At 39.1% G+C, this 15,519-nt stretch overlaps 1 protein-coding gene and 1 pseudogene across 2 annotated transcripts in view; both read left to right on the forward strand.

Annotated features, from left to right (window-relative positions):
• LOC133570505 (uncharacterized) overlaps positions 1-15,519 on the forward strand; it is a 490,167-nt gene that overhangs the window by 68,834 nt on the left and 405,814 nt on the right. The window contains exons 1-2 of one of the 2 annotated variants that reach the window (XM_072916481.1): positions 9,545-9,923; positions 10,930-11,160. The exons of the other annotated variant lie outside the window; for it this stretch is intronic. Coding sequence (XP_072772582.1) covers positions 9,821-9,923; positions 10,930-11,160 — 334 coding nt within the window. The 5' untranslated portion in view covers positions 9,545-9,820. Of the gene's footprint in view, positions 1-9,544; positions 9,924-10,929; positions 11,161-15,519 lie in introns of those variants that run through there. 2 annotated transcript variants of the gene reach the window in all.
• LOC133571235 (5S ribosomal RNA) lies at positions 8,846-8,954 on the forward strand (annotated as a pseudogene).

The raw sequence follows: 15,519 nt of genomic DNA on the forward strand, positions 1-15,519 counted from the left end.
AAGAATGTCACAACTGGTTACAAAGGCTCCTAATTTGGCAGCTGACATATGCAGTAACATATTGTGTCATTTCTAATTGTATTATTTTGTCCAAACAATTATTATTAATGTATTTGTTTATTTACTGTTAATATCTGGTTACTTTCTTTGAGAAAATAATACTGGAAATGATGTAATATTTTACTGCATATTTCAGCAACTAAATTAGGAGCATGTGTAGCCTGTTTTAAAATGGTTCTATTAGTAATTCTATATGAAATAATATATCGCAAAATCAATTTTAAACCATATCGTCCATCCATAGTAAAAAGTCCTGTCGTCCTGGTTTGTTTTTATTTTCCTGTGAATAATGTTGTAAAGAGCAGCATGTTTGTGCGTCACTGAGATTTCAAGACAGTTACATACGATAACTTGTTTTTCCTAAGTGCATGTAAAAGTACTGAATGCATTGTGTGACTGAGCAGAGATGGTGTGTTTGTCTTGCAGACGTCTGTGAAGAACATCTTCACCCTGAGCAACAGCAGTGGAGCTTCAGGATGCGGACGGAGGAGCCACAGCCTTCCCACATTAAGAAGGAAGAGGAATACTCACTCATCACCCATTTTAAAGAGGAAGAGGAGGACCCACTGACCCCTCACATTAAAGAGGAAGAGGAGGAACACAACATCAGTCAGCAGGGAGAGCATCTTGAAGGACTGGAGGAGGTTGATGTCACCAAGATGCCAGTGACTGGTGTCCCTGTGAAGAGTGAAGATGATGAGGTCAAAGGTGAAAGTGAGGAGAAGAGAGAGGCGGAGCCTCCAAGCAGCAGCTCAACACAACACATGACAACAGAAGCTGATGGAGACCACTGTGGAGGATCACAAGCAGACAAGATCTTAGCTCCACTATCAGATAGTGAGGACACAACGTCACACTCTCCTGACACTGATGATGAACACTCTAAAGATGATGCAACATGTCACACTGACAACACTCACTTCACATGTTCTCTCTGTCACAAAACTTTTAAATACCATAGTGATCTGAAAACACACACAAGAAGACACACTGGAGAAAAACCTTTTTCTTGTTCATTCTGTGGTAAAGGTTTCACACAAAGGCAATCTTTGAAAATACACATGAGAGCACACACTGGTGAAAAACCCTTTTCCTGTTCAACCTGTGGTAAAGGTTTTACACATAGTCAACATTTGAAAGTACACATGAGAATACACACTGGTGAAAAACCTTTTTCCTGTTCAACTTGTGGTAAAGGTTTTACACAAAGTCAGAGTTTGAAAAGACACAAGAGAACACACACAGGTGAAAAAAATTTTATCTGTTCAATCTGTAGTAAAGGTTTTAGACAAAGTCAATATTTGAAAGTACACATGAGAACACACACTGGTGAAAAACCTTCTTCCTGTTTAATCTGTGGTAAAGGGTTTACACAAAGTCAATCTTTGAAAGAACACATGAGAACACACACTAGTGAAAAAAACTTTTCCTCTTCAACTTGTGGTAAAGGTTTTACACAAAGTCAACATTTGAAAAGACACATGAGAAGACACCCAGGAGAGAAAGTGTTGAGTTGCAGTGTGTGTGGTGAAAGATTGTCTTCTAAGTACCAGTGTAAGAAACACAAGTGTGCTGGTGAGAACAGCAGCAGCAAATGAAACTGCAGGATTTGAAATAAACTGTCAAGACTTTAATGTTGACTTTCTAACAACATCAGCACATATAACATGTGTGACATTGTTGTTTGTGTAACTATCTTGTTAATATGCTCCTACATTTTTTTTTTTAACGTTGATGTTCCAGGTAATCTTATTTTCAGTGAAGGTTTAGGATAGCCAAATATAAGCTTTGGCTTAGCCTATTCCTTTTTCGGTCATGCTTTTTCTTTTCTTTTCTTTTCCTTTTGTGTGTAAATGTGTATGATTGTTATAAATGTATAGTCTGTCACACACAATGGTTAATGGTTGATGGTTGATTCTATGACCGAAATAAACTTATTTCATTCATTCATTCATTCATTCATTTATAGATGAGATAGTTTGAAATATGGATGTATTACATAAATATAATTCACTTCACTTGGGTATAAATATAGTAATAAACGATTGGTAACTGAGGAAACTAATTGTTGAAGCTTTGGATTGGAATTGTTTCCTATTGTTTTATGTAGAGCTTCAGTCGTTCAACAGTCCGGGGTCTCCGCTGTCGTATTTTACGCTTCATAATGCGCCACACATTTTTGATGGGATACAGGTCTGGACTGCAGGCGGACCAGGAAAGTACCCGCACTCTTTTTTTATGAAGCCATGCTGTTGTAGCACATGCTGAATGTGGCTTGGCATTGTCTTGCTGAAATAAGCAGGGGCGTCCATGAAAAAGATGGCGCTTAGATGGCAGCATATATATATATATATATATATATATATATATATATATATATATATATATATATAACTTGGATTTCTATAGCACTTTTCTAAGTACCCAAAGTCGCTTTACATGTAGAACCCATCATTCGTTCACACCTGGTGGTGGTAAGCTACTTTCATAGCCACAGCTGCCCTGGGGTAGACTGACGGAAGCGTGGCTGCAATTTGCGCCAACGGCCCCTCCGACCACCACCTATCATTCATCATTCAATTCACCGGTGTGAGTGGCACCGGGTGCAAAGGGTGAAGTGTCCCGCCCAAGGACACAACGGCAGCGATTTTTGGATGGTAAGAGGCGGGGAGCGAACCTGCAACCCTCAGGTTTCCGGCACGGTTGCTCTACCCACTACGCCATGCCGCCCCAAAAAGCATATGTTGTTCCAAAACCTGTATGTACCTTCCAGCAATAATGGTGCCTTCACAGATGTGTAAGTTACCCATGCCTTGGGCACTAATGCACCCCCATACCATCACACATGCTGCCTTTTCAACTCTGCGTCGATAACAGTTAGGATGGTTTGCTTCCCCTTTGGTCTGGATGACACGATGTCGAATATTTCCAAAAACAATTTGAAATGTGGACTCGTCAGACCACAGAACACTTTTCCACTTTGCATGAGTCCATCTTAGATGATCTCGGGCCCAGAGAAGCCAGCGGCGTTTCTGGATGTTGTTGATAAATGACTTTCGCTTTGCATAGTCGAGCTTTAACTTGCAACTACAGATGTAGCGACCAACTGTATTTAGTGACAGTGGTTTTCTGAAGTGTTCCTGAGCCCATGTGGTGATATCCTTTAGAGATTGATGTCAATTTTTGATACAGTGCCGTCTGAAGGATCGAAGGTCACGGTCGTTCAATGTTGGTTACGTGGAGTGATTTCTCCAGATTCTCTGAACCTTTTGATGATATTATGGACTCTAGATGTTGAAATCCCTACATTTCTTGCAATTGCACTTTGAGAAATGTTGTTCTTAAACTGTTTGACTATTTGCTCACGCAGTTGTGGACAAAGGGGTGTACCTCGCCCCATCCTTTCTTGTGAAAGACTGACCATTTTTTGGGAAGCTGTTTTTATACCCAATCATGGCACCCACCTGTTCCCAATTAGCCTGCACACCTGTGGGATGTTCCAAATAAGTGTTTGATGAGCATTCCTCAACTTTATCAGTATTTATTGTCACCTTTCCCAACTTCTTTGTCACGTGTTGCTGGCATCAAATTCTAAAGTTAATGATTATTTGCAAAAAAAAAAAAAAAAGTTTATGAGTTTGAACATCAAATATGTTGTCTTTGTAGCATATTCAACTGAATATGGGTTGAAAATGGTTTGCAAATCATTGTATTCCGTTTATATTTATATCTAACACAATTTCCCAAATCATATGGAAACGGGGTTTGTAAAAAAATGTCCACTTGCAATGGAGCCAATGGGAGGTCCTCTATAACCATCCAAAAAGTGCCAACAATACTCCATTTGCATTTCGTGGTTTGAATACCAACCAAGTATTAATGATATTGTTATTATAAGTGCTAACGCAGACAAACTATTTATAGCTTGTGTGTCTATGTTGACGTCACCGGCTGGTGAGCTCCTTCCTCGCCTCGGTGCTGGTGAAAGATTATTCCAGATCATGAATTATGCCTCTCACCTGGATAGTAGAAGGATGAAGATGTACTTTGACAAGTTGGTACCGTTTGACAGCCAATTTAGACCCGGCAATGGCGAACGACACAAAAAGATGCTTGGTTTCACCCCTCTCTTCTGTGCGACGATTATGAATCATTGTTTATCTAAATGGGAATATAACAAGATTATATCAGTCTGTGTCATAGTCACAGCAGACTTTGTACAGTAGGTGATGTTTTTTGTTTGTTTGTTGGCTCTCATGAATTCTGTAGTGTGTAATATTCAGTAATCTTGTTAAAAAAAACAAAAAACTTTGTGATGTGTTTTTGAAATTAATGCGCTAATGAGCAACAATATGTAAATACATATATACCTACACTTTCTGACAGTCGCTTCCGGATGCGTCGTTTTGGGGGCGGTCTTATTTACGTGGCTCACCTTCGACAGCGTCTTCTCCCCGTCATCTTTGTTGTAGCGGTGTAGCGTGCAAGGACCGGATTGGAAGAAGTGTCAAAAGATGGAGCTAACTGTTTTAATGACATTCCGACTTTACTTCAATCAACAACGGAGCAGCATCTCCTCATCCGTGGCTCACTAGTGCAACAACAACATTGGAAATGTGTCCCGTGAAAAAGCGTCTGACCGGAAGTCTCTAATAACTAAAGTTCCTTGGGTGAATAATGTAAACTCACTACACCGGTTTGTTTTAGAGCTTTACTGACATCATTTTACACTACTTTATATTAGAAATGGCAACAGCAGAGGGTGAATATCCCATAACAAGAAGATAGGGAAAAAGAAGAAGCTTATCGATTATGGCATCGGCATGGACGTGCGCAAATTTCCAGGACTTCTGCAGATCCCAAATACACATCAGCAGGTACCAGAAGGTAAGAAAAGTTGGTTTTGCATAATATTGCGAAACAAAACGCCAGATAATATGTCTGCTAATGGGTGCCATTTTGTGGTCCTTATACACACATCATAGTAAAACTTGTATCTCTGACTACGGTAGCCATAATGGTCCGACAATCCATCAAGCGGTGCGGCTTTTAAAGTCGTACTAAAACATTTTGACAGATTTTTGTGTGTGTAATGTTCTTTATTTTCAATGGAACATAAAAAGTTTTGTTGTTTAATGGCGTCATATTGCAGTCTACAGGTATCTCTTATGTGTGACTACCATCTACTGGTCATACTTATCATTACACCTTGTACTAAATAAAATTGCTTCGAGGTCGGTAAGCACAACCAGAATTATGCCGCACATTAGGCGCACCGGACTATAAGGCGCACTGTCGAGTTTTGAGAAAATGAAAGTATCTTAAGTGCGCTTTATATTCTGAAAAATACGGTACATGAACAAAGTGAGCCTTTTGTCAGTCATTTTCAATCTTTGTTTCGGCTACTTGCAATTCTCCTCCACACGTTTTCCTGTGTGCAGTAGTGTTAGTAGTGTTAGTGTTCATGTTGGAGATGGAACTAGTCATTTTAATACAACGCTGAATTTTAATGTACACATTGCTTTGAAACTGTAGGAGAATGATTTTTATTCAAGTCCTCGTATCAGCTGGTATTTGAAACATGCCCCCATATGTCTGCCGGGGGATATGCCTGTTGTATGATTCTTTCATTTTGGGCCTTTTAGAATCAGCATGTCTTTGTCTATTTGTGTCAAGGAGGTGAAATTAGGTCTGAAAACCTTTTGACAAGTGGACTTCATGTCCATTAGGTATTTTCAAAGTGTAGAATACCATCCGCCTTAAACAGAATATTCTACTTTGAAAGTAAACTGGATCATTTATTTTGTGTTTATGCATGACTTCTTGTCCCACACGAGCAGATTTTAGCTCAATTGAACCGTCTTGTTGTGTCGACCACTAAATATAGAAGTCAGGCGGTGGAAACTGACATGTTGACTTCAAAACAATAAATGGAACGAGTCTGTCGCCGTGGCGCCGCTATTCCACATCCAGTGGAAATCCCCGGTTACACTTACAAACGTTGCTTGGCGAGATAAATTACGTAACCATACTTGGGGTTCAAGCAGGCCCGGCCCTAACCAATCTGGCGCCCTAGGCAAGATTTTAGGTGGTGCCCCCCCACATCGGCAGTGAAGTGTATATACTCACAAGAACCCGAATAGCTTTGTCTTTGACCTTTTTTTTTTACTTACAACTATACCTAATATATAAAGGGGTGGAAAAGTGACTATTACCTGCAGGGCAAACATTAGCTAACCAGAAGGCAATAACAATGTAAACAAAAAACACCTGCTTGAGAGAGACCTAATACAAACATTTATATGCACGTACAACACTTAGAACTTTTAGCATATCAGTATGTGGAATTAAATTATGGAATAGATTAAGTAAAAAAGTTAAAAATTGTACTGATATGATCCAATTGAAGAGGTTGTTCAAAATAATAGTGCTTACAGAGTACAAAGAAGAAGAATTATGAGAAATACTTTCAACCTTATTGAAAATAAGATATTCTTCATCTCAGTATGTTAATAATGACTGAATTAACTAATTAATTACATATTACAAAACTGTTGTATACTAACTCATAGATGTTATTTTATTATATAAAAAGGTCAGTAAATGATTCTATATATTTGTAAACGCTTTGAAGTGGGAAAGAGGTAGTATTAAATAAGCTTTGCTTCTTCCTACTCCTTTTCGGGCATGATGTAAAATGAAATGATATGAAATTGTGTGATGTATTATGATGTAAGTGTGTTCATGTTCCAAATAAACTAAAGAAAGAAAGAAATGTCCCTGAGGAATGTAAAGTGGGAGTACTGTAATTACCTAACGTTACATTATTATTTTCCATAACAATTTAGCCCCCTCCACAATTAACCCGACGTTAAAACAGAACTAGCTATTTATTGATTAGCAATTGCCGAATCATGTAACATTAGCTTAATGCTAAAAAGCCAGGTTACTATCACATTCTGTAACAGACAAATAATTTCATGTAGGCTAACGTTACCTACCTGCTACCTCTTGTCTTTTCTCGTTTCTCCTCCTCTTCTTTTCTCTTTTTTCTTCCCTGGGCACCTGACAGTTTTGGCATCTTGTGTTGATTTTTTGATGTGGGGAGGTCCAAAAAGAGTCACGATACGGGAAGGGAGGGTTTTGTAACAAATAATATTTCTATTAAATAGGCTTTACTTTGCATTTTAATTAACGTGGGATTATTTTTTGTATTTAGAAATAATAGTACCAACTTTTTTTCTTTCTTTTTTTTCTCCCAACATTTGTGGCACTGGCGTGGCGCCCCCTGATGGACGGCGCCCTTAGCATTTGCCTATACGGCCTATGCCACGGGCCGGCCCTGCTTGACTCGGACTTAAGGGCAAAGACTTGAGACTTACTTGTGACTTGCAAAACAATGACTTGGTCCCACCTCTGGTAGTATGGCCGTAAGCCGAAGAAAGATGTAAAAACAACCTTTTTAAATGAAACTCTTACAGACGGGGTGAGAGACAATTGTTATTTATCTTAGAGCCTGGCGCGCATGCGTACACTAATGTGCTTTTTCTGGCTGTATGAGGTGCAGCTCTCCATCCATTGTCTACCGCTTGTCTCTTTTGGGGTGGCAGGGGGTGCTGGAGCCTATCCCAGCTGCATTCAGATGCCACCTCATCACAGCTCTCAACACTACTTTATGCTTAGGGACCGTCAATAAATCACTATTGTCTCGAAAAATGTATATCTGCTACATCAAAACACTGATTCATCTAAAAGAAGGTAAACAATTAGTCATACCTCCTTATTGTGCATGCCCATTATTTCATAATTTTAAAATTATATTCATGTTAAATATAAAAAAATAAGGATATTTTCCCAATAGTCTGAATGTCATGCAACTTAGTAACCTAATTCCACTTATTAGCCATGTTAACCTTTTAGTGTAACACACACCCTTTTATTTTAAAATAGGGTTTTATTTAAAAAAAAGTTTTTTAATAAAGATCATGTGCGTGATGATATTTCTTATACAGATAATTAGCAGCATTTGTATGAGCTCCAAATGAGAGTTAAGTTGGTTTTATGTTGGATAGTCGTAGTTGTTGCGGGAACTAAAAATGAAACCATGGTTTTCAATATTACAAATGTATATAAAATCCAATTAAACTTACAATTTAAAACAAAAAGGTGTGAAACACATTAGAGAAAACACTTCAAATATCAAGTGAATTTGAGATTTTAGGTCATATGACCAGGAATCTATTGAAAATAAACATTTGTTTTTAATATCAAAATGTTTTTGATCCTATTTTAAAATAAAAGGTTAGCACGACTAATATAAAGTGGAATTTGGTTACTAAGTTGCATGATGACATGGAGTTGTTTACATTAAAAAATATTTAAATGATAAAATCAGGAACGATATTAAAAATGTAGGACTATTTATTTGACCTCCTTTTAGATGAATCAGTGTTTTGATGTAGCAGATATACATCTTCGAAGACAATAGTAATTTATTGACGGTCCCTAAGCATAAAGTAGTGTTGAGAGCGGCACCTCTCCTGCAATCTCCCCGCAGCATGAGAGAGCAGTGTGGGCACAGTGAGGGGGAGCTTCCGCTGGAGCTCCGGAGGCAAATATCCACCGTGAAAGCAACTTGACCGCCGTAGCAAAGGAAGACAATCACACAGACAGAAAAAGCACATTAGTGTACGCATGCGCGCCAGGCTCTAAGATAAATAACAATTGTCTCCCATCCCGTCTGTAAGAGTTCCATTTAAAAAGGTTGTTTTAACCTCGTCTTTCGGCTTACGGCCATACTACCCTGAACACGTCCGATCTCGGAAGCTAAGCAGGGTCGGGCCTGGTTAGTACTTGGATGGGAGACCGCCTGGGAATACCAGGTGCTGTAAGCTTTTACACTCACGCCAGAGGGCGCTACAAAGTGCTGAGACTACAGCTGTTGTGATTCATGTATTGCTTTAATTGCAACTATTCCAAAATGAGGGAATATATTCGGTTATTATAATACAATTCCACTCAATATTTACAACTACAGTTGAAGGTACAAATCTTTACAACAGGATTTAAAACACAAATACCAACTAGAGCAATATTTAGATTGATTTAAAAATAATGGTGTGGTCTTTTGCAGTCAGTCAACCTCGCCCACGCCTCCTACCACTCCGTCCTGCATGAAGCTGAGGAGCCACGACTCGTCTCGCTCTGATCAGGCAACTTATCATTTAAAGGGGTCATATAAGCTACTGTTTATTTACCAAAATAAGTTGTATGTCTTTGTTTTGAAAATGTAAAAGTTTATTTTTATTTTCAGAATGTGGAAATAGTTGTACCGGGGGTGGGGGGGAAGAGCTGGTTACGTGTTTCTCTCGCGAGATCTGGGAAAGAGCTGGTTTGTACTTGTTTCTCTCGCGAGATCTGGAATAGAGCTGGTTAATTGTTTCTCTCGCGAGATCTGACAAGACTGCGCGCGAACCAAACAGGGCGAGGATAAAGCAAGATGGCGTCTGACGGTGAAGACGTTATTGCAGTCGTCACAGTTCAGTGTTCTTAATCTGTGCGTCCATGTACACATATATGTCCTTTATTACACTCTATTAAATAGAGTCATAATAACTGTTTGTATATTAGTCTGAGCGCACTTCTCCAGCTAGCTTAGCTTGCTAGTTAGCTTAGCTTGTTAGCTGCTAACAAAGAGAGATGAAAACACATCGCTAAGCAGAGATCAAGTGTGAGTGTAAAGTGTTGTGATTGTGTGAAAATGTGCGAAAGAACCATAGCAGAGTACGAGGAGGAACTTTGTCCAACAAAAGAGGAGAAGGAGCGACAACATGAAAAACATCAAGTTGTGTTACACACAACAGGTTTGTTTACTTCTTACTCTCACATCTTTACTAACTTTATATTTATTATTAACACTTTTCTTCAATAGATTGTCTATAGGAAGATGAATTGTCATGTGAGGATGTTCAGACACACAATATTTATGAGAGGTTGATGTTCCTCTCAGTTTGTAACAAAGTGTATCAACATGTTTACACAAAACTCACACAGTCACCGGGGGAATATTCCAGAGAGCAGGTTAAGTGCAAACTCCTGAGTATGTAAAGCTCCAGAGTTTGACCTCCAAAAATAAAAGAGAGGTAAGACAAAGTCAGAGTCAGTTACCATGGTAACTGACGCTGTAAACCTAGCCTGCTAGCTGGCAGGTTTGACAAGTTATTTATGTGTGTAAAAGCTATACTGACCTGTTATTTCCTTCATATTGGTGCAGCCATTAACCTACTACAACACCTGCTACATCCACCTACTCAGTGGCCTAGTGGTTAGAGTGTCCGCCCTGAGATCAGTAGCTTGTGTCATACCAAAGACTATACAAATGGGACCCATTACCTCCCTGCTTGGCACTCAGCATCAAGGGTTGGAATTGGGGTTTAAATCACCGTAAAAATGATTCCCGGGCGCGGCCACCGCTGCTGCTCACTGCTCCCCTCACCTCCCAGGGGGTGATCAAGGTTAATGGGTCAAATGCAGAGAACAATCTGGCCACACCTAGTGTGTGTGTGACAATCATTGGTACTTTAACTTTTTAATGTGGCAGTGATTGTGGAAAAAACAAAGCCTGATCTAAAGATGACATCTTGATCTCATACCATCTCAAACCATTCATTATTAAGTGAAATGTCTTAAAGTCGCTTAAATTTGTCTTTAAACAAGCAACACTATTTTATCCAGTTACTCGATTAATCGAAAACATTTCCAGTAGAACACTTGATTAATAACATTTTCAATAGCCACAGCCCTATATTTCATGTACGATTTAATATTTAGCATGTAGGAGTTAAAATGTGTTTTGTTTGTGTCCTGTAGACATCCATCAGCTGATTGGACACCAAGAAGAATGTCTCCCTCATCTGCAGGGGGACAGTTTCACTTCAGAGGATCCACAGCCCTCACACATGAAAGAGGAAGAGGAGGGAGAGTGTGTTGTAGAGCAGGAGGAGGATGATGTCAGCAAGTTTCCACTGACTGTTGTCTCTGTGAAGACTGAAGAGCATGAAGACAAAGCACCTGAGTCCTCACAGCTTCATCACAGTCCAAGTAAGCACAACATCCACATATCATCTAATACAATGTTTGTGACACATGTTCATCCGGGGTCACATTTATGACTAAAGATGGAGATATACTTGCTTTTTAACACGTCCATTTAAAAATGAATGCTCATCAATCATCAACAGTGTAATTGCTGGGGTGTAACCATGTGACCTAGAGGCCGTCCTCCTTACCTCACGTGGTCAAATGAAGGCAAACATTCAATATGGCTACTGTTTATTTACCTTTAGCAGCACACATGTCAGCATATTTCAAAGGTTTAGTGGTGAAGATTAGGGCTGTATACCAAGTACCATTTTTTTTAGTACTGGTTCCTAATTATGTCATCCATGAGGACTGTGAAGATTCTGGACTAACGACACAACTATTTGTATTTTTAATTCTAGCTGACTGGCGTAACTATGACACGTTGTCACATTGAGTTCAGCTGCCGCTGCTACACATTAAAATCAGCTTTGAATAATGACAAATAAGGAAGCAACAACACGCAAAAGTTTGATGTGTGTGTTATTGACAAGAAGATGACATAACTGCATTTCACCTTGCACTGCACACATAGTTGACTTCTTTAAGACTTCAAATAAACAGCTGTTTTTTTTTGTTTTGTTTTTTTCTTTATTTAACCAGGTAAAAATCCCATTGCGATCAAATATTTATTTTCCAAGGGAGACCTGGCCAAGAGGGCAGCAGCAAGGTTACATTAAAACAGTAAACAACACATAAAACATTAAATGTACAACATTAAAACTTGCTGACATAACACATGTGCATACAGACAAGGTAGACTGCAATCCTTTCACAGAAGCTTTAAACTCATTCAATGTAACAAGGGTTTGAAGTTGAATATTGGATTGTAGGTTATTCCAAGCCTTCGCTGCTGAAAACCTAAATGCTTTCTTGCCCAGTTCAGTTCTTACTTTGGGGACGACAAATTGCAGAACATTCATTGAACGAAGATTGTGACTTCCTTGTTTCTTTGTTAAAAGACAAGACAGATAAGATGGGGTGATACCCAGAATGGTTTTGTAGATGAACACATACCAATGATTGAGGCGTCGAGCACATAAAGATGTCCAGTTAACCATTGAGTATAACACACAATGGTGAGTAAGTTAACCATTGAGTATAACACACAATGGTGAGTAAGTTAACCATTGAGTATAACACACAATGGTGAGTAAGTTAACCATTGAGTATAACACACAATGGTGAGTAAGTTAACCATTGAGTATAACACACAATGGTGAGTAAGTTGGTGATGAATCTCAGTGCCCCGTGGTACACACTATCCAGCTTGTGGAGCCAACCAGCAGTAGCATTCATGTACAACACATCTCCATAGTCAATAACAGGTAAAATGGTTGTTTCCACTAATTTCTGTTTCACAGTAAAAGAAAAGCAAGACTTGTTTCTATAATAAAATCCCAGTAAAAGTTTCAGTTTTTTTTTACAACATACTGAATGTGCTCCTTAAAACTCAAGTGGTCATCAATTACAAATCTTGAATATTTAAAAGCAGATACTAACACAATTTGTTGCCCATTTCTTGTTCAAATGTTCTCACACAGTGCTGATCTTACAGTTTTTGATGTGGTAAAGAACATACACTTTGTTTTCTCTGCATTTAAAAGCAGTTGAAGATAGCAAAGTTGTTCTTGTACTCTGTCAAATGCATGTTGTAGATATTTAAAGGCCTCAGCAGGAGTGGGTGCTGTGCAGTATATGACAGTATCATCAGCGTAGGAATGGAAAGTTGAGTTCGGAATATTCTGTCCAACATTATTAATTATTAATTAATAATGGGCCCAACACAGAACCTTGAGGGACACCCTTTTCCACTTGCAGTACGTCCGAGATGGAACCTTCTATCTGAACAGCCTGAGCTCTGCTTGTGAGGTCATTTTCAAATCATCCAACTGCTTGCTGAGAAAAACCAATAGCTGAAAGACGTTTGATTAAAATGACATGATCAACAGTATCAAATGCCTTTGAAAAAGTCAACAAAGAGGGACAGACAGCACTGCTTTTTGTCAAGAGCTTCAGTTACATCATTTATAAACTTCATAGCATTCAGTAACAGTACTGGGATTTCTGCCAAAACCTGACTGAAATGGTGACAGAATAAAGTTGGTGTCCAAAAAGTCTTTTATCTGTTCACTGATAAGGGATTCAAGCACTTTTGCCAGAACAGAGAGTTTAGAGATTGGTCTGTAATTTTTTAGATTACTAGGGTCACCTCCTTTTAATAGGGAGATTACAAGGGCAGATTTCCAATCCAAGAGGATTTCATTTGAAATTAGAGTAAGGTTAAAAATGTGAGACAGTGGTCCAGCTATAATTTCAGCTGCCAACTTTAGGAAGAGCGGCTCCAACTTATCTGAGCCAGCTGGCTTTCTAGGTTTAAGTTGTTTTAGAGCCCTCATGACCTCTGTTGTGGTAAAGGGCGTACAGTTAAAAACCTGGGTATTTTCAACGGTTCTTTCTGGAATTAGCGGAACTTCAGTAGAGTTGTCAGAATTATAGAGAAAACCAGAGCAAATAAAATGATTATTATAATGACTACCCACTTCTCTTCTGTCACTTACTCTGACACCATCAACAAGTACCGTATTTTCCGCACCATAAGGCGCCCTGGGTTAAAAGCCGCGCCTTCAATGAACGGCATATTTCAAAACTTTGTCCACCTATAAGCCGCCCGGTGTTGTAAGCCGCATCTAACTGCGCTAAAGGAATGTCAAAAAAAACAGTCAGATAGGTCAGTCAAACTTTAATAATATATTAAAAACCAGCGTTCTAACAACTCTGTTCACTCCCAAAATGTACGCAAATGTGCAATCACAAACATAGTAAAATTCAAAATAGTGCAGAGCAATAGCAACATAATGTTGCTCGAACGTTAATGTCACAACACACAAAACAAACATAACGCTCACTTTCTGAAGTTATTCTTCATTCATAAATCCCTCGAATTATTCTCCTTCGTTGTTCGAATTGAAAAGTTGGGCGAATGTGGGATCCAAAATGTCGTCTGGCGCTGTCTCCCTGCCTCCCTGTCTTGGTGAACGTCACGTGTGTTCGCCTTCTGTCATCCACTGTTCCCACGCAGTTAGCAGTCTAGCTTTGAATGCCCTGTTGACACCAATATCTAGCGGCTGGAGGTCTTTTGTCAATCCACCCGGAATGACGGCGAGTATTGAATTAAGCGTGTAAGCGTGTCTCTTAATGTGATGTTATGAGCTAGCAAATATAACAACTACACTACCCAGCATGCAACGATAGTGACGAGCATGCGCGGTAGCCCTGAGAAGCGTTGTTGTATGCTGGCAGTTAGAATGTGGTTATGAGCACGCTGTGAGTAAACGTTGAGAACTCAGTTAACACGCCTCGTCTGCATTATTTATAATTAGACAGACAACACACTTAATAGGAGCCATTTTGGGGTCTTTACATAAACACACAAATGGAAATGAAACGTCACATATCCCAGCATGCACCGTGCGCTTCTTCTACGGGGAAAAAAGATGGCGGCTGTTTACCGAAGTTGCGAGACCGAAACTTTATGAAAATGAATCTTAATATTTATCCATATATAAAGCGCACCGGGTTATAAGGCGCACTGTCAGCTTTTGAGAAAATTTGTGGTTTTTAGGTGCGCCTTATAGTGCGGAAAATACGGTATACTAGGTGGGAGATTGACTGAATTACTGCAGGCTGACAAAGATTTGATGATTTTCCAAAACTTCTTTGGGTGTTTGTGGTTTTCATTTGTTGTGGAGAAATACAGTTCTGATTTGCCTTTCCGAAGGAGAGAGGTACATTGATTTCTTAATTGTCTAAAATTCAACCACTCTGCTTCTAACCCTGATTTGCGTGCCCTGGCCCAAGCATTACGCTCATGCAATACATCTGACAGGTCCGATGTAAACCACTGATTGTCACGTCCTTTAACCCTACATTTTCTAAAAGGGGAATGTTTGTTCACTATACTCAAGAAGTTTTCGTGAAAATATTTGCAAGCCAGTTCAACATTATCAAAAAGAGCAATTCTATCCCAATTAAAAAGATGCAAGTCGTGTAAAAATGCTTGCGTCTCAAATAATTTCATATTATGTTTTTCAAGAAGACGAGGCTTGTTTTTAGGGATCCTTGTGTCTCGCACTACTGCAATCACACAATGATCACTCACATCATTAGGGAAAACACCAGATGCAACAAATTTAAAGGGCATATTTGTTAGAATTCAGTCAATGAGTGTAGCTTTTTGAGGGCATTTAGGATTAGGTCTTGTAGCTGAGTTAATTAATTGTGTTAAATTTAGAGATTCACACTGTGCTTTCAAAGAGT

This window comes from Nerophis lumbriciformis, linkage group LG28 (assembly GCF_033978685.3).
Source record: "Nerophis lumbriciformis linkage group LG28, RoL_Nlum_v2.1, whole genome shotgun sequence".
NCBI classification, from domain to species: domain Eukaryota; kingdom Metazoa; phylum Chordata; class Actinopteri; order Syngnathiformes; family Syngnathidae; genus Nerophis; species Nerophis lumbriciformis.